The 18,906-nt window shown below is 34.8% G+C and overlaps 1 protein-coding gene and 1 pseudogene across 5 annotated transcripts in view; both read right to left on the bottom strand.

Moving 5' to 3' along the window:
* Six6os1 (Six6 opposite strand transcript 1) overlaps positions 1 to 17,753 on the bottom strand; it is a 36,241-nt gene extending 18,488 nt beyond the window's left edge. The window contains exons 1-11 of one of the 5 annotated variants that reach the window (XM_063262668.1): positions 17,647 to 17,753; positions 16,829 to 16,885; positions 16,671 to 16,727; positions 15,107 to 15,233; positions 13,108 to 13,197; positions 9,846 to 10,033; positions 9,713 to 9,755; positions 7,955 to 8,075; positions 6,547 to 6,644; positions 3,988 to 4,109; positions 3,191 to 3,267 (exon numbers count right to left, since the gene is read on the bottom strand). In XM_063262668.1, coding sequence (XP_063118738.1) covers positions 3,191 to 3,267; positions 3,988 to 4,109; positions 6,547 to 6,644; positions 7,955 to 8,075; positions 9,713 to 9,755; positions 9,846 to 10,033; positions 13,108 to 13,197; positions 15,107 to 15,233; positions 16,671 to 16,727; positions 16,829 to 16,877 — 972 coding nt within the window. In that variant the 5' untranslated portion in view covers positions 16,878 to 16,885; positions 17,647 to 17,753. Of the gene's footprint in view, positions 1 to 3,190; positions 3,268 to 3,987; positions 4,110 to 6,546; positions 6,645 to 7,954; positions 8,076 to 9,712; positions 9,756 to 9,845; positions 10,034 to 13,102; positions 13,198 to 15,106; positions 15,234 to 16,670; positions 16,728 to 16,828; positions 16,886 to 17,646 lie in introns of those variants that run through there. The other 4 variants (XM_039113253.2, XM_063262669.1, XM_039113252.2 and 1 more) reach the window with 4 other exon arrangements.
* LOC120093488 (U2 spliceosomal RNA) lies at positions 11,779 to 11,951 on the bottom strand (annotated as a pseudogene).
* Positions 17,754 to 18,906: the final 1,153 nt, after the last annotated feature.

The following is an 18,906-nucleotide window of genomic DNA, read 5'->3' on the forward strand; positions in this document are numbered from 1 at the left end:
GTTTAGCTCTGTACTCCATTTTTAATGTTATTTGGCTCTCTGGAGTCTAACTTCTTGAGTTCTTTGTCTATTTTTGGATATTAACCCTCTATCAGATGTAGGATTGGTAAAGATCTTTTCCCAATCTGTTGGTTGCCATTGTGTTCTAATGACAGTGTCTGCTGCCTTACAGAAGCTTTGCAGTGTTATGAGGTCCCATTTGTCAATTCTTGATCTTAGAACATAAGCCATTGGTGTTTTGTTCAGGAAATTTTCCCCAGTGCCCATGTGATCAAGACTCTTCCCCACTTTTTCTTCTATTAGTTTGAGTGTATCTGGTTTGATGTGGAGGTGATCTACTTGGGTTATACAGGGTGATAAAAATGGATCAATTTGCATTCTTCTACATGCTGATCTCCAGTTGAACCAGCACCATTTGTTGAAAATGCTATCTGTTTTCCATTGGATGGTTTTCAATAGCTGGCAGTCCTTGCTTGGTCCTTTAAAAAATTTCTTGGGGGCCACAGAGATGACTCAGAAGATAAAGGCACTGGCTGCCAAGCCTGATGACTGGAGTTTGATCCCCAGATCCCACCCACAGGGTGGAAGGCAGAACTGATGATTCCTGAAGGCCAACCTCTGATCTCTGCATGTGTCAAGGCACATACCACTTATGGCAAGTATCACACGCATACATAGAACTGGAAAATGTTCAGCAATTAAGAATACCCTGGGTTTAATTACTAGGATATACTTGGTGGCACACATACCCACATGACATCATACAGTCTGTAACTCCAGGTCCAAGGGATTGGATGCTAAAATGTTTTACTAATTGGTAAATGTAATGAATCATATTAACAGATTTTTCTAATTTTCAAAGTCCATTGCATGTCTCAGAGGTATTGATAATTATGTTATTAATGTTATTCTATTAAATTTACTTTGCTAATTATTGGGACTTTTACAGCTATGATTATTCTTAATACTGATTGTATAAGTATTCTTGTCTTTGCTATCAGGTTTGTTGTGATAATTCTCCAACATTTTTTGTATTTTGAAATTGTTTAAAGAGCTTTATTTGAACCAGAGGTTGTCATCTGAGGACAATTTTGCTGTCAGAAAACATCTAAGAATGTATGCAGATATTTTTGATTGTCATTAACTTAGAAGTAAGATGTTTCTGGCCTCTATCCACAACAAAGAAGTTATCTAGTCAAAATTATCAGTAGCAGCAGGGCATGGTGCTGCACACCTTTAGTCCCAGCACGTGGGAGGCAGAGGCAGGCAGATTTAAGTTTGAGGCTAGCCTGATCTACTGAGCAAGTTTCCGGATAGCCAAGGATGAACAGAAAAACCCTGTCTTAAAACAAACAAACAAACAACAACAACAAAAAAAAAACCAGTCAGTAGCATCAAGGCTAAGCAGTCTTGATGGGATCCTGAAAGCTTTGATGATGCTCACCTGAGACTCTGAGTCTAGCCATATATGCTGGGAGAAGATTAACAGAGAAAGAGCAAAAGCTGTTAGAGAGAGGAAACTATATAGCTATGTTTTTCTTCTGTCAGCCTATTTATAATTTAAACTGTTTTACAGAAATATCCTTCTTACCCCACATTTAATTTTAAAAAGTCTTACATAGTATTCTCTCAATATTCTAAATAAAATATTCTTCCACATGTAGAATGATCTGTTTATTCGGAAGATAAATATTTATCTTTTGTCTCTTCTGTTCCAGAAAGGTTATTTAAGTTGTTGAAATTTTATTGATATTTAAGGTATGTTAGCTCTTGATCAGAATCATCAACCCAACCTTTTAATGTCACTAATTTTTTGCTTTCTGTTTACTAATCTTTATTGTATAAATTTTATTCTTCAATTTTTAAGTAGAAATATTTGATAATTAATAATTTCCACTTTCTAATGTTTGTTTTTAAATATATATTTTGCTCTGAGAACCAGTCTGTCCACATATCACATATTTTATAGTATTTTGTTAAATTTTATAAATTCTATTTTGATTTCTTCTATAATCCCCAAAATTCTTTTCCCTTGGTAGCTATATATATATAATGTATATACATAGAGAGATGATAGACAAATATAGATGTATAGAGACATAAGATACAGATACTTATAGATAAAGATATGGATACATATAGAGAGACTGGGTAGAGCTAGAGACAGAGACAGAAACAGAATTTTTTTAAAGGGCTAAAGAAAAGGATGCTAGTAACTTCACTTGTTGGGCAAGCATAAGAACCTGGATTTGAATTCCTAGCACCCACATAAAAATTGTGCATGAGAGGCAAGGATGGGCAGGTCCCAGAAATATCAAGCTTTAGGTTCAGTGAGAGACTCTGTCTCTAGGGAATGAAACAGAGTGATAAACACCCCATTGTTGGGGTTCATAGGCTTTAGAGTTAGGAAGGATTATTAATTGCTTTTCTCTCTTAGCAGCTCTAATAGTATCTTTGAATACTAAGAGAATCAGTCTTTTGTGGGGAGACTTCTAGGTCAGATCCCACTTCAATTTCTTCAGGTTCCATGTTGGAAATGTGTGGTATCTCGAGCAGTAGGGTCAAGTTCTGAGAGTCAACAAAGCACAATAGCAATAATCCATAATGTTATGGGAGTCACTTTTTTTCTTTATGAACTGTCTCTGGTATTTTGTAAGTAACAGAAATCCCTATGAGAGAGTGCTATAGGTGCAGCCTGTGAAATTGGTCCTGTAATTAATGAAGGGTTTAGTAGATATTTATCAAAAGTTTTGGTATACTAACTACCAGGCTTGGTATTTTAAAATATATTTTATATGATATTTAGTCACAAAGGGAAAGTTTATCCTGAATGCCATATTGATACCTTTCTTCTCCCTCTCCCTATCCCTCTCTCTCCCACTTCCTGTTCCTGTTCCTCTTCTTCTTCTTTTTATTTTTTTGAGAGGGTTTCTCCTTGTAGTCCTGGTTGTCCTGGAACTCATGCCAGGGCTGGCCTTGAACTCAAAGATCCACCTGCCTCTGCCTTCCAAGTGCTGGGATTAAAGGCATGTGCCACCACCACCCATCCACATTGAAACTCTGAGGTAATAGTAGTGGCTAATTTAATGCAAATAAATACAGAGGCACACACATACATTATTGTGTCTTACCTACATGTATCATCTCATTTAAGCAAGCTATTTATCCTATTGAAAACAGAAATACATACCTGCGGATCATTTTCTTTTTGTCTCAAGTCACTTCTAACAAACTTGGACTGATTGGCTGAATTTTCTTCTTTTTTATCTAGATTAAATGTATTGTTTCAAATTAATTCCAAAGATAAAACCAAACAAGATCTCAAACTCATTGCCTCATACATGCTAAGTTCACACTCTGCCACTGAGCTGTAAATCCAGCTCCACCCTCATTTCTCCAACCATTTGATCACAATTTATACTTTAAAAATCAAGTTTATAAGAGTATTTAACTTAAAATATGAAAAGTTTCAAACATTTTAACTCACTACTGTACACTAGTTATTACATAATCATGAATGTAAAATGGCAAGACAGTCAAGTGACAAACTACTCTCTTAAAATTGATTACTAAAAAGACAGTAGTAATACTAATGAAGAAAAATTTAAAGTGTAATCAAAGTATTCAATGTTTTTAATAGAATCTGCAAACTCTTGAATGAAATGTAATTGAAACATCTCAATGACCAGCACTATAAATATATGACCTAGCCCTTTAAACAGAGCTAGTCATTTTCATCTGACGTTTGTACTACCAGACTAGAATACTTTTTAAAAACATTACAAAATTGATTTCCTCAAAAACAGAGTAGAAAAGATGGTGTACAAGTCATATCCTGTTTGTTCTCAAAGTTAAAGTGGTACTTTCCCATGTCTACAGGTCTTAAGTATTTTGTCCTTGCTTACATCAAATGATAACTAAAATTACCTTTTATTTCCTCTCTGTCTAGAAAAAACGAAGTTTCTGAATGATAAACACATTCTGTACCTGTACCTCTTGGTTCTGAGGAACTCTTACTTGTGAGTCTCACAAGTCTCTGAGGGTCGCACGGCAGTAACTGGCTGCTCTGAGAACTTGTGTTCCACACTTGCTCATCTTTCTCAGGAATTCTGAAGAAAGAATTCACACTCACTATTAGATTACAATTAAAATCCAAAGGCAATTATTTAGATACTATACTGTTAAACATCTTCACTTTTGCAGATTATGATACTAGGTTTACAAAACATTTAACAGATTTAATCATTATTATTAAATTACTTGGAAATAAGTAGTACCAGCACTGTCCTGATTAAACCCAATGCTCTTCTCAATATACCTCACCCTTCCTTGTAAACATAACCACTTAACAAAGATAAAAACCATTTTAAACACTTACACTAAAAATAACGTGTTCCAGACTTCAGAGACTTGAAATTTTAAAAGATTTATTTAGAAACAATCGATTATCATGAATACAAAAATTATTAAAGCAATATTATAGTCAAAAGGTAAATGTGTCTTTTAACCTTATTACTGTAAGAACAACTTCATTGAATATTTTCTAAATTAAATGAGTATATGCACTGTAGTTTTTTTTTTCTTTTCTCTGTTTTTCGGAGCTGGGGACCGAACCCAGGGCCTTGCGCTCGCTAGGCAAGCGCTCTACCACTGAGCTAAATCCCCAACTGAGTATATGCACTGTAAAAGTACATTATTCTTCTTTTGTGAACAGAAGATACATTATATGACCCCCAACCCTCAATGGATGCCTAAATGTAAAAGTTTATTTATAGTATATCTTTTGCTATACACAGAAGCATGCACATACTAAATGTCTTTTTCATTATAAATAAGCACTTATTATACACTTTTCCTAACTTCTGCATTAATGTATGACAGTAAAAGTGGTATTTATTTCTTCCTTCTACAGAGTTTCACAGATAAACTTTATATCACAAATCTTAACCAAAGTATATCGTTGCTTTCTTTCTGTGAGTTGAAAACTATCTCTTTAAGAAAACCCTTTACATCATCTCTCTGGCATATCACAATTGCCAGCATTGCTACTCTTTTTATCTTTTTTTTTTAAATTTACCTTTACTTTATGAGCATTGGTATTTTGCCTGCCTGTGTGTCTATGTGAGAGTGTCAGATCTTATAGTTACAGAGAGTTGTGAGCTGCCATGTGGGAGCTGGGATTTGAACCTGGGTCATCTGCAAGAGCAGTCACTGCCCTTAACCTCTGAGCCATCTCCCAGTCCAGCATTGCTACTCTTATATGTACAAGCCATTTCAAAAATACGGGTTACCCTGGGTATAGACAATATGATATCAGCACAGTTGATATGATAACTGAGATGGATACTAAGCAACCAACAGTGTATATAACACTGATTCACTGGACCAAGGAATGATTCACATTTTATGTGTGAAAGAACAGCATGAATGTTGTTCAGTTCAGAATGGTGTTTAATTTGTTTATTTCTGGAATTTACCATATGATATTTTTAGATAACAATTGAGTATTAATAACAAATTATGGAAAGCAAAAACATGAATTGTAAATAATATATATTGAGTAAAAAATTGGCTAAGTAATTAAATACATTCCTTATAATATACAAAGTTTTTATAATATTCAAGTATTCATAAAAAAAGTCTCTCTATATATTTACAGACTGCCCAATCAATTTCTTCATAAAATTAATGACACAGTGTCATGAGGTAATATGAAAGAGTGGAGGCATCAACATAATAGTTCCAAGAAAGTAGCATCAGGGAAATTAACTCAGAAGAAAAGTATGTTTGAAAAAAATTAGGATAAAGGTAATGGAGTATGGGGATTGAAATTTAAGAACAAACAAAAAGCTGGGTGGTGGTGGCATATGTTATTAATCTCAGCACTTGGGAGGCAGAGGTAGATCTCTGTAAGTTCAAGGCCAGCCTGATCTACACAACAAGTTTCCGCATGGCCAAGGCTACTTAGACAAACCTTGTCTCGAAATAAACAAACATACAAACAAACAAGTTATATGCAAAAACCAAAAGAAGAAAGCTGATTAGAACTAGGAATAGTAATCCATGTATTTTTCTCTCCCACAATAATAGGTAAAATCAGTATGTTTTTAATGTCTCAGCGATGCTTTGTATTATCTCCATAAGGATGAATGAAAATAATTATGGTATAGACTCCAAAGGGTCTCATCTTCCTCTGTGGTAAAGGAAGAACCAGTCACACTGGTCACTAGTCAAGTGAAAAAAGGCAAAGACACTGCTTCTCTACTGTTTAACCTGGTTTGTAACTGCTGTGGTATTAGCACAAAAACTGGACAGAGTTTACACTCTGATAAGTTCTAGAATAGATGTGCTGCTGTTACCCTGTGTTTTACTGTATGAACCTTTGGTCTTCTTAAGCAAAAGGCAGTTTGGGATATTAATTCATAACATTTAAAAATACTATTTTCATAAAATTAATAGAAAATCATGCATAAAATTATATCAGGAACACACTCAAAAATTTTAGATACAGAATATCTGTTCACATAAAATTGTTTTAAAGTTTACCTATACCTCTCTTCAAATTCTTTTCTCTTTTCTGTATTTTTTTTCTTTTCATCTAGAGCTTCTGAAAATTTTTTACTTTCAAAAAGTCTTGCGATCTGCTAAAAAGAAAAACGAGAAAAACAAAATAGTTAGCTTCATGATGACTCACACTTTCAATCCTCAGTACTTAGAAGACTATAGCAGAGCCACTGCCTAGCATTTAAGGAAAGCTAACTTGGTAGGGTGCTTGCTCTGAAAGCATAAGGACCTCACTTCAGATGTCCAGCATCCACACAAGCCAGGTGTAAGGTTGTGAGCCTGTAAAGCCAGTACTGGGAAGGTAGAGACAGAACTGAGGAAGATACCAATGCTGATCTCTGGCCTCCATGTGGAGAGAGAGAGAGAGAGAGAGAAAGAGAGAGACAGACTGACTTTTAGAGTAGTCATGTATATATTTCTCGTAACTAGTAGGTATATTCTTTCTATAATTTTTGTTAGTATTTGTCAAAAACTGCCATGCCCTGGCTGGAGAGATAACTAATGGTTAAGAACACTTGCTGCTCGTACAGGGGACTCAGGTTCAGTTCCCAGAATTTACCTGGTGGCTCACAACCATCTATAACTCCAGTCCTAGGGAATTTGGTGGCTTTTTCTTATCTCCACAGGCACCAGGCATTCATTTAGTGCATATACATGCAGAAAAAACATTCACACAAATACATAATTTTTTAAATAAAAAAACACAACTCAAGGAATGATACTAAAATATATTCCAGAAAATCATAAAAACTAAGTTATTTTTATCCTAGTCTTCTAAATATTACAAACTATAAGTTTTTCCAGATTAAATCCCTAAGGTATTTACTATTTTGTTCCCTCTTTCAAATACACTGTTGTTCTTTAAAGTCTGGCTGAGAGTGTAGTCAGTGATGCATTTGTCTAACAAGCACAGTAGCCTACATTTGATCCTTCAATGAACAAAATAAATCTTATGACTAACTTAAATCTTGTTCTTTCTTCATCTTTCCTCAGACCTCAAATAATGCCTAACTATTTCCCAAACAAAGAATTAAATTTTTTCAGAACCTGAAATACATTTTGGCTTCGCTAAGGAAAAAAAAAGCCTTTCTTCATATTTAAACTGTCTTTTAAAACAGCTCTTCTTAGTTAGAGAGGTGGTTCAGCAGTTAAGAGTACTGTCTGCCCTTCCAGAAGTCCTGAGTTCAATTCCCAGCAACCACATGATGGTTCACAACCATCTGTAAGGGGACCCGATGTCCTCTTCTGGCACGCAGGTGTACATACAGATAGAGCACTAATGTATTAAATAAATCAATTAATCTTAAAAAAGCAACTCTTCTAAGACATATTAGACATATAAATAACAACATATTTATACATTAACAATATATAAACCTAAAATATATACCTTATTTAAAGAATTAATTTCTATTTCCATATCATTTGCTTCTTTCTCCAATTCAAATGATCTTTTTGTAAAATCGTTGGCACATTTAAGAATATCTTGTGTTTTGTATCTCAAGTTAACTCTTTTTATGTTAAGGAATGGGCGTGAAATAAATTTTACATTTATTATGTGGTTAATATTTACCATTTACATGTATGTTCTACAAGAGCAGTATATCTGAAAACAAAAATATGACTAATATAGTTAGTTTACCTATAGTACATTAGTGAGCTTAAAAAATAATATTCTATAAAGAATACTTATTACAAATCTTTTTCAATAAAATATTTTTACAAGGTAGCATTCTGATCTCTTTTTATACAACTTCATCCTGTTATTTGGCATAGCTAATAAAATATTAATAATAAGTTCAAGTACAAATTAAATTCCTATCATTTATTTATTCCAGACAACACTAAAAATCCACTCAATTTATCTTTTGTTTATCTACAATGTTCAACAATATATCCTGTATAACAGAAAAGAGCACACATCTGGATACCTGCTTGAACTGAATTTATATTTATAGTGTATTTATTAGTTATTAATAGATATCCTATGCCGTTATTAAATAATGCAATTTCCTATTACTGTACAATCCATTTAGGAGAACTAAGAAGTGAGTAGAATAATAAACTGTGAATAAAATTCTTAAGAAAATGTATTATTCCTTTCCTATCTTGACTTATAACATACATGATTTGCATGCTACAATTCAAAGCATCCAGTGAATACTCTATCACGCGTTATTGCTGAAAGTGTCTATTTAAAATCTTACACATAAACGTGTAATCCCTGATTGTCGATTCTTCCCACCATTGTCTACTTTTCTTTGTCATTCAAACCTCGCATGTCATCCCAATCATACCCAACTCCTTGAACTCTGGCTGCATCTTAAAGTGCCTAACAATCTCTGCCCTGAGATTTTCCACTGAGAATTTAATGCACAGCAAATAAAAATATAGTCTAAGACCAAAATATGAAGAAAGCAGGCAGTAGAGGCATTAAAAGAATGGCTTCGGATGGAATCGGAACAAATGCATGGGTAAAGAAGACAGCTCAAATGGTGGAGTTATAATCTGCTAAGAAAGCATATAAGGATTCTAAGGGTTGGAAGAAGATTAAAGTTTTAAGTTCATCATCAGGAAAGATCTCTCTGATGAACAGGTGAGGCTTAAACCATTTAAGAATTACTTAATTGTCTATTACAGTGGTACGTATCAGATTTATTTATGTGTCTATTTCCCATGCTAAATCACAAGTTCTTCCTGTTTGTGCTGTCTTCTTTATCCTTGCATTTGTTTTGCTCCCATTCCATTTTAAGCCATTCTTTCAAAGACTCTACTGCCTGCTTTCTTCAATTCGTCAACACATTTCAAAAGTAATACTTATGACTCACTTCTTACTCTGTTCTATCCTAAAGAATATTTAATAATCAATTCATCTGGAATGCTTTAAAAGGTAAAGATAATTTTTCATAATTTGATAGTCACATTAAAGTCAGAAGCCTATACCATTTCGTTTTCTCTTAAATTGCTTGCTTCTGATCACATGGGTACATATGAAAACTAACCCCAGAAGACTTTTAAAGTAATCTTTAAAAATCTGACTTAAACTGAAAAGCAAGTATATGAGACTCTAACATGAAAACACATTAATAATTAAAAACATAAATTATACTTATCTAATAAAATTATAAGTGAAATCTGTTGTGGATACATGTATAATGTCCATTTAGTAAGAGATGGGAAAGGAGCAGGCACTGTAAAACAAATTTGTAATTGAGAATGATTATATTCTTTTCAGTGTAAAAATGCTGTAATCAAAGAGTATATAATAAAAATGTTAATACCTAGAAATTTCATAAGAGTAGTTTCATTCAATTTTAGTTGTTCAGTACATGCCAACACTCTATTTTTAATTTCTTCATGTTCTTTTTTCTTCTCGTAATATTTACATGAAAAATGTGTTTCTGAGTATTTTAGTTGGTATTGTTTCAAAACATCTTCATATTGACTTATATAATCATGATACATTTTTCTGTTAAAATGAAAAGAAAGTATGTAGAAATCTACAAACTTAGCAAATATCATTTATTAAACTCTTCCATTAAGCACAAATGGCATCTACTCAACTTTACTTCTTTCAAGACTCTGTTCTTCAAACTCTCTTTGACTCTTCCACTGAACCTGTTTTATTACCTGAGTTAGTCATTGCACTCCTTAATCCTCTTCAATTTATCATCCATTCCTGCCATTTTAATGCCATTCTTTGAGAATTTCATACAATGCATTTTGATCTTATTAACCTTGAACTTTGCACAGATCTTTACCTGTCTTCTCAGTACCCCAAACTTTTTGTCTTCTTTTTGTTAATTACTAGCCCACTAACTCCCATCTGTGATGTTAATGTATTTCTGGGTGTGGGGAAGCCCACTGCAGCATGGTCAACCTGCCAGAAGCTACATGCTTAAAGAAAACTGACTCTCCACACCCATAGAAGGCATAGACTATCCATAGCTCTTCTCTTGTGGATGGGGCTAGAATGTTGACTGGCTCAATAGTTTGCAGGCAACCGTAGCTGCTATTCCTAACTGTGGCTTCCTTAGACACTATTTCTAAACTCTGCCCTCTTTAACAAGATACTGAAATTGAGTCCCTAAATAAGCTTCTTTTCAAACTGTGTATTTGCTAATCAATCACTTATCACTTGTAATAACTTGGAAAAAAGTTTCAGGGGATACTTTTAAGAAAGAGGATACCTCAAAGAATGCTAATATACCATGTGAGATTAGCATATATCCATCTTGTTAATGACATATGTGTATGACCGCTCCATATAATAATTTGGTCAACCGCATAACTTCCCTAAGTTATCAATTAAGAAGAGTCATTATCTCACCTGTTGATAGCAATAGTAGTTTTCCTGAATCTTGGACAAAAATAGGAGATTAGAGGTAAGAAGTTAGTAGACTGACAGTAAAGTATTTAAAGTTTGAAGCAAGGACAGGTTTTAGCAAGTTGAAAGCTAGTTGATAGTACATAGAAAAACCATGTCTGGAAAATGATGTGAAGAAGGCAGGCAAAATGGCTAGTGCATGACTGTTTCTTTTTTAAATGTCTGATCTTAAGTCATCAATTCAAATTATATATATGACTGGTTAAGAAAAACCACTGTTTCTACTTAAAACTCTGTTTAGCTTAAAAAGTTATCTACAATAAACACTATAAAAAGATATATATTTGAATTGATTTGCTTTAGCATCTCATGAAAACATTTTTCTTTAAAAAAACAAACAAACAAACACACACACACACTTGAATGAGGGCTACAGAGATAGCACAGCAGTTAAGAGCACTGGCTGTTCTTCCAAAGGACCCAGGTTCAATTCCCAGGACTCACATGACACTTCACAATTCTCTATAATTCCAACTCTGGAAGATTTGATGCCCTCTTTTGGCCTCAAGGGACACCAGGTACACTTTGCAGTACACAGACATGCATGTAAGCAAAATACCCATACACATTAAATAATTAAATAATTAATTTTTTAAAATCTTAAATGATGATGAATTGTACTGGCATAAGCACACATGCATATATATATATATATATATATATGCACACTCATACAAAATTTTAATCATTCCATTCTTTTATTTCTTCTTTTTGAAGGAAAGAAATTTCTTTGAAACATCAGGAAAATCTACTTAGGCAACTGAACTGCTTTTTAAATAAATGGTCTGAGTCCCAACCTGATCACATTTCTATAATGCTTTGACTATTAGGAATTTCAAAATCTACACCTATACTTAATAAGATATGCAGGATCACCTTGTATGAATTTCTAACTCAATCAAAGGTTTCTTACATTATTCTTACTCCCTGGACAAAAATAGGAGATTAGATGTAAGCCATGATTCTACACTTGATCTTAGCCAAAAGGCCGAGAAGCGATGATGATTCTAAAAGCCATTATAAATCATTTCAAATTCTTTGGGGGAATAAAGCAGTGTCCATAAATGATAGCTTAATAGTCTTCCTTTTCTATTTTCTGCCTTCAGATGATATACTCTAGCTTCCTACTCTTAGTTACTTTTCTATTGCTTTGAAGAGACACCACAACCAAGGCAACTTATAGAAGAAAGAGCTTATAGGGGACTTACAGTTCCAGGATGGAGTCCCTAACCATTATGGAAACAACCAGCAAAGCAGGGTCCTGGAGTAGCATCTGAGAGCTTACACATCTCACCCACAAGCACAAGGCAGAGAGAGAAAGCTAACTGGGAATGGTATGGGCTTTTGAAACCTCAAAGCCCACCCCAAGTGACACATCTCCTATGGCAAGGCTACAGCTCCTCATCCTTCCCAAACAATCCACGACATTTCCTTGAATTCTAATGACAGTAAGTCTAAATCTATAACGTTCACCACTTCTTTTAGAGTTCATCTTCAAAAGGACTGCATTTTTTATATGTAGAATGTATTTTTTAATTTGTATTTATTTGTGTGTGTCTAACAAAACTAGAAAGAGGAGGAAGAGGAGTAGATCTTAAGGGAGATGGAAAACAGTAATGTTTTTAAAATGTAGGAGGGGGGCTAACTAGTGGAAGAATGGAAACCAGCTTGAGATTTGAGAGGGAGTGTTGTAGAGGAGAATAAATGAGGAAAGGATACAAACAAGAGCAAAGTATGACACACTTGTGTGAACATGTCAGGATGAATACCATTATTTTGTATGCTAACCTAATTATATTAATATTGTTAACCACCCAATTACAGTAATATAATTTCCAGCATTGCAAAACAGTCAATATCCCCAAATTTTCATAAGTTAATTCTCCATATTAGTATTCCTTTACATGGTTTTCTACAAAGATAATTATTTGAAGGATTCTGCTACAATAGTTGCTACTGAGAAATAGTTTATATCTGAAAAATATCTAAACACAGAAAGTTAAACGGAGATTTATAATAGACAGACTCACAATGGTACAGAGAACCTGTTAACTTAAAACTCATACAAACTCCTTACATTTTTGATTATCATTCTTATACAACATGCTCTGATAATACACATTTATGGAACTGATACAACATATAAATTACTTTACTTGTCTTTCTCATGGGTTTCTTGGTAAGTAGTAAGTTGGTCTTTTATATAATCTTCATGCTTATGAAAAACATCACATGTTGGCTTCCAGCTATGAAAAAATTACAGTTGTGATTACCATCTCAAAATGACAAATTGATAATGTAAAAATAACATTATGGGATGAGTATAAGAACAAAAAAGAATGTAATAATTTAAGGAACAATGCATCTTTCTATTGGGGTATGCTGTGTGAAACTATGTCTCTGTCCTCCCTCCCCTCACACCTATCTAAGGCATTCTCTGATAGTTTTTAATAAAAATCAGATGGCCAATTAGCTGGGCAGGAAGTGGAAGGCAGGAACTTCCTGGGAAGGACAAAAAACTCTGGGAAGGAGAAGGAGGAAAGGTTTTACCAGGAGACATCAGGGGAGGCAGACACTGACTACAGGTCTGGGAGGTATAGCTAGCTATGTGGCTAGATGGGGCTAGGTGGTCGGGTTAGCTTAGATGAGCCATTTGAGAGTCTGCCCAGCTAAGACCTAAGCTTTGAAATATTAAAAGGTCTCGATGTGGTTATTTGGGGGAAAGCTGGTTAAGGAATAATTGCCACTGCATTAATTCCCACCATTAATTAATATATACAGAACATAATAATCATTTAATCTACATCCTTCTCTTCCAAAACAAGTTCACATTAAAAAATGTCATAACCTATCATCACCACTATCAGCATTCATATGATCATAATATTAATATTCATTAAATTTTACAAAAATTGGCTCTGATTACTAGAAAAGTATAGGTTTGATTCTGTACCTCTATGGCATTTTATTACATATTCTACTAATGGTCTTTGATTAGTACTCCACATTAGTCATCATTACTGTTAACTTCTTTCCATGTCAAATGTACATGTCATAATTTCATTAATGGTCAAATGCTTAGTAATAAGTATGTACCTAAATCAATGAAACCCCATTTTAGATATTTGAATTAGTGTTCTGACCATTAAAATTTTAAACAAGAAACTCAATTCAATTGCAACCAAAAAGATTTGAGTGAATAAATACAAAGACACAGTTTTTTAAGTCTTCGATCTTGAATTTTTTTTAATGGCTATGGGTGTTTTGCCTGTGTGTCAGTCTGAGTACCAAATGCATGAAGTTCCTATGGAGGCCAGAGAGAGCATGGGATCCTCTGGGACTAGAATTACAGCCAGTAGTGCTCCATCATGTGGGTGGTGAGAATTGAACCCCGGCCTCTGCATGAGCAGTTAGAGCTCTTAACTGCTGGGCCACCTCTTTAGTCCCTAGGCTAAATTCTTAAAGAAATATAAGAACTTGAAAAGCCAAAGATGAAAATTACTTCAAAGTTTATTTAATAGCAATTTTACACACTAAGCTCAGACTCAAAATCACCTATTTGTTTTTACGTAGACAGGATCTCATATATCCCAACCTGTCCTGGAACTCTTTATGCAGCTGAGGACAACCTTGAATTTCTAATTCTTCTATCTATATCTCTCAAGTGCTAGGATACAAGCGTGTGCCAACACTGTTAGTTTACAAAATTCTGTATTTCGATTAAGTAGATCTGAATTAGTGAGAACTTATAACCCTTATTTCTATTTTCTGTGGAATCTTCTCTAAGTTCTTCTGCAATGCCACATAACTAGGCAATCTGACTTTTTTTTTTATTTGCTAATATGGATACTAACTTAGAAGTGGGAGGGAAGAATGTACAAGGCTTTGGGATTAATTCCCAGGGGAGGAGAAAGAGGAAGGCAAGGGAAGGAAGAAGAAGAAAAGGGGGATAGAGAACACTGTTACTTTAAAATAGGATTTATTTTAACTTGTTTGTCTGTGGTAATCAAAAAAAAAAGTGGGGGCCTTGCACATGTTAGGTAGGTGTTCTACCGTTGAGCTACATCCCCAATTTGACATTTTTCTACTATAAACTCTAAACCCTTGAATAAAAGTACCAAATGATATGGGCGTTCATTTCTGTCAAATACTTACTTACTACAGCTGTCTTTGATTTCCTTACTATGTTTATAGTAAAAAGCGATGTCCTCATCTATTTTGTTTATAGCTTCACATATTTTAGAAATATTTGCTTTGTTTTCTTTAATACTTTCAAGGCATTCTGGAAAAAGGAAATGTTTGTTTTATTTAACCAGAAATCATAAGTTCAAAATAAAGAAATATACCAGAAAAACAAAAGTATATGGCAATATACCTAACGGGGGGGGATCAGAAAACTGAAAGGAAGAGAGGCCTAAGAGATAGGCATCTATACTAAAAATCAAAAGAACCAAGGCAAGACCTACCACTTCCTAGACCCAGAAACTAAAAAGAACAGAAGACTCTAAAAACAAATGTCCCCGCCCCCTCATCTTTTATAATAAGTGTTAAATTAGAGGGCATTTAAAGCTAATTTATCTTGTGCTGCTATAAATTCATGTAAACATTTACTCATTAATAATACTACCAAAGGGCGCCGGTTGTGGTGGCGCACACCGGTAGGATTTGCTGAAGGAGGCAGAGGCAGGAGGATCACGAGTTCGAGGCCAGCCTGGGCTACACATTTTGGTGTTGGGGATTTAGCTCAGTGGTAGAGCGCTTACCTAGGAAGCGCAAGGCCCTGGGTTCGGTCCCCAGCTCCGAAAAAAAAAAAAAAAAAAAGAACAATAATACTACCAAAGGGGTTCTTGACAAATGTGAAATTTCATCCATTGCACATCAGTTAGTAAATACACCAACACATTTGTTGCTTATTAAATATAAAAGATTCCACATAAAATTGGAATAGTTTTCTAAAAATTTATGTGTATGAGTACTTTGCCTGGCTGTATAGTATGTGTACTATGACACGTGTACTATGTGTTGTCTAGTGTCCATGTAAGAGGCAGTCAGATTCCTTGAAACTGGAATTACAAGAAGTTGTGAATCACCATGTGAGTGCTGGGAACCGAACATGAGTTTTGTACAAGAGCAACAAGTGCTTTTAGCTACTCAACTATCTCTCCAGCTCTGAAATAATTAATACATTATTTTCTTTTTTATTTCATAAAATAACATTTTTTAGAATACTAAAGAACACTAAAAAGAATACTAAGGAATACTAAGAATACTAAAAAGTTACCAGTTCAGTTTTCAAGACTAAAATTAGAACTGAACCATTTTAATTTATTTAATTTACCCTGTTATTTTACTTATTATTTTTCAGAATCATTCTTCCTGAAAGTTGCCACTTGCCACCATCTGGGTTTTTTTTTATTATTTCTAGAAAAAAAATTCAATATTTAAAGTGACTTTTACTTGAAAGGGAAAAAAAAGAGGTCTTTGAGCTGTATATAAGGAATTATTTCTGAGAAATTCTTTACAAAGTGATGTTGAATACAAACATTGTTGCAACACTGTTTCAACTATTATTCCCCAAATAAATAGCTCATTGTTACTCAAAGGAAAGATCTCCTTCTCACACACAAACAACTTATAAGTTGCTCTAAGTAGTGTAATTATGCATTATGCTATATAAAATTTAAAGACTAAAATATTTATTTCATGCAAAACTACTTACTATTAATTCTTTGAATCTTATCTTCTTTAATACTTATGTCTTGCTCATACTGGAAAACTAAAATAAAGATTTCTTTTGTGATTTTTTTTTCTTCATGGTTAAAGGTCAATTGTTAATACAAATAGTTATTTCCTTCTTTATTTTCATTTTATACCTACCAAATTCTAACAAAAGCCTGTCCAAACTGACAAACAGGCTGTCATTCATCTTGGACACTGTGTAAAATAAATAATAAAAATTTCAGAAGTCATGCATAAAGCAGCATAATGTAAGAACCTTTCAAATATAGCATTTTCAAAAGGAAAATATAGGTGGATTAAGACGAGGAGAAAAGGGAGTCTCTTCAGAGCAATTATCGGCTCAATTCCCAGCCAGAGCTTTCAGAGCTCAGATAAGCAACTGAGTGGAAACTCGAAGGGTTCTTCAAGAAGGAAAGTTCTGGAAGTTTTCCTTCGTGACTGTTTATATAGGGTACTGCAGGAAGTCTTTGAAACACTAGAACCCAGACATCCAGATTTCTTGATATATATTTTAAAACTTCTGTGTCAACTGGAGAATTCTTAAAGAAAGTGAAATGGTGCAATTTGACGTGTATGAATTGACCGCCATGTGTTTGTTTTGTTTTGCTTTTTAAGGTTTTCCACAACTCACAGTCCTAGATCTGCCCCAGGCTGGCTTCGCATATCTGCTCCTGCATTTGTGGCGGGAATTCGCTCAAGGACAACGCCCCTTCCCACAGATGCTCGCCTGTGGAGGCCCTGGTCCCTTGGTGCACCGCCCACAGCGCTGCCTCTTTCAGACCTGCTGCTTTCTCTTCAGACCCAAAGATGCCCTCTCCTCAGACGGACGCCCTCTTCTCAGACGACGCCCTCTCCTCAGACCCACACCCTCTTCTCAGACCTACACCCTCTCCTCAGACCCGAGGCCCTTTCCTCAGACCTCGGCCCACGCACGTCCCCTCCCCTCCCCGGCCCACCTAATAGGTCCCTACGGACCCCCGGACATCCACGCTCGCTCTTCCCGGGGTCCCCAGCGCGGGGTTCTGCAAACGCTACCTGCCCTGAGCTTTAAGAGTCTAAGCCCTTTGGTGCCGGCCTTGGAAGACCCTGCGCACCACGTGGTCAGCCACAGATCTCGCGAGATCACGTTGACAGGGTGCCTTGGGCTGCTGTAACCAAGCCTTCCCGAGGTGGAGCTCTGTCAAAAATCCCAAAATGGACGCTGGGTGCAGAAAGTAGTGCCAGAAGGAATCTACAGCTCTCTCAAGGCTGGTGTTCTTCAAACACTACCCAGTCCTCACAACAAAAGTGACTTGGAAATCAGCAGTAAAATGGACAGTAACACAAGAAGAAACTTGAACTCAAAATTCAGCTTGAACTTAGCATTTCTCAAAACTTGTTGCAAAGCAAATTTTAAGACCGTTTCATTTGTTTTGGTTTTAAAAAATTTTTCTTTTTAAAACTACTCCCCCTACGTAATTTATGCATTTGAACTTTGTGTATCTAAAGCGAACATACAGAGGAAAAATTAAAGTATTCACTAACTTATGCCTATTTTTATTTTTTAATCGACTAGTAATGGGGACCGAACCCACGGAGCTATACCATTTCTCAGTTTTATGTTACAAGTTCTTTTTTTTTTTTTTTTTTTTTTTTTTGTTCGGAGCTGGGGACCGAACCCAGGGCCTTGCGCTTCCTAGGCAAGCCCTCTACCACTGAGCTAAATCCCCAACCCCTCAGTTTTATGTTACTAACGGAAGTGGTTCTATTATCATCCTAAATCATCTCAACAAGTGTTGTCATAAATTAATTAAATTTAAAAAACAAGCATCCAGCATTTTTCTCAAATATCTCAAGTTACACACACATACATGTAATCAATTTTATTATAACATATCATATTACTTACTGGTATTAATGATACCAAGCCATCAAGGTTAATATGCTTTGATGACATAAAAATTTAACAAATTTATTCTTTTTTCTGTGTATATGAGAATCTATTTTTCCAGGTTTACCGAAGTATAACTTACAAATAAATTTGTATATATTTATAGTGCGAAACTTAGAAACTGGAATGCATTAATGTATTCGGTGTCTATGGCTAAACCTACAATACTACAGACTAGTAACTTTGTTTTAAAGAAGTTTCCTTTGGCTCATACCTCCCGAGTATACATTTGCAGAGTATAACATAATCTTGAATCCATTAGTGTATTCTCGGTCTGTTGCTAATA

Source organism: Rattus norvegicus, chromosome 6 (genome assembly GCF_036323735.1).
Source record: "Rattus norvegicus strain BN/NHsdMcwi chromosome 6, GRCr8, whole genome shotgun sequence".
NCBI lineage: Eukaryota > Metazoa > Chordata > Mammalia > Rodentia > Muridae > Rattus > Rattus norvegicus.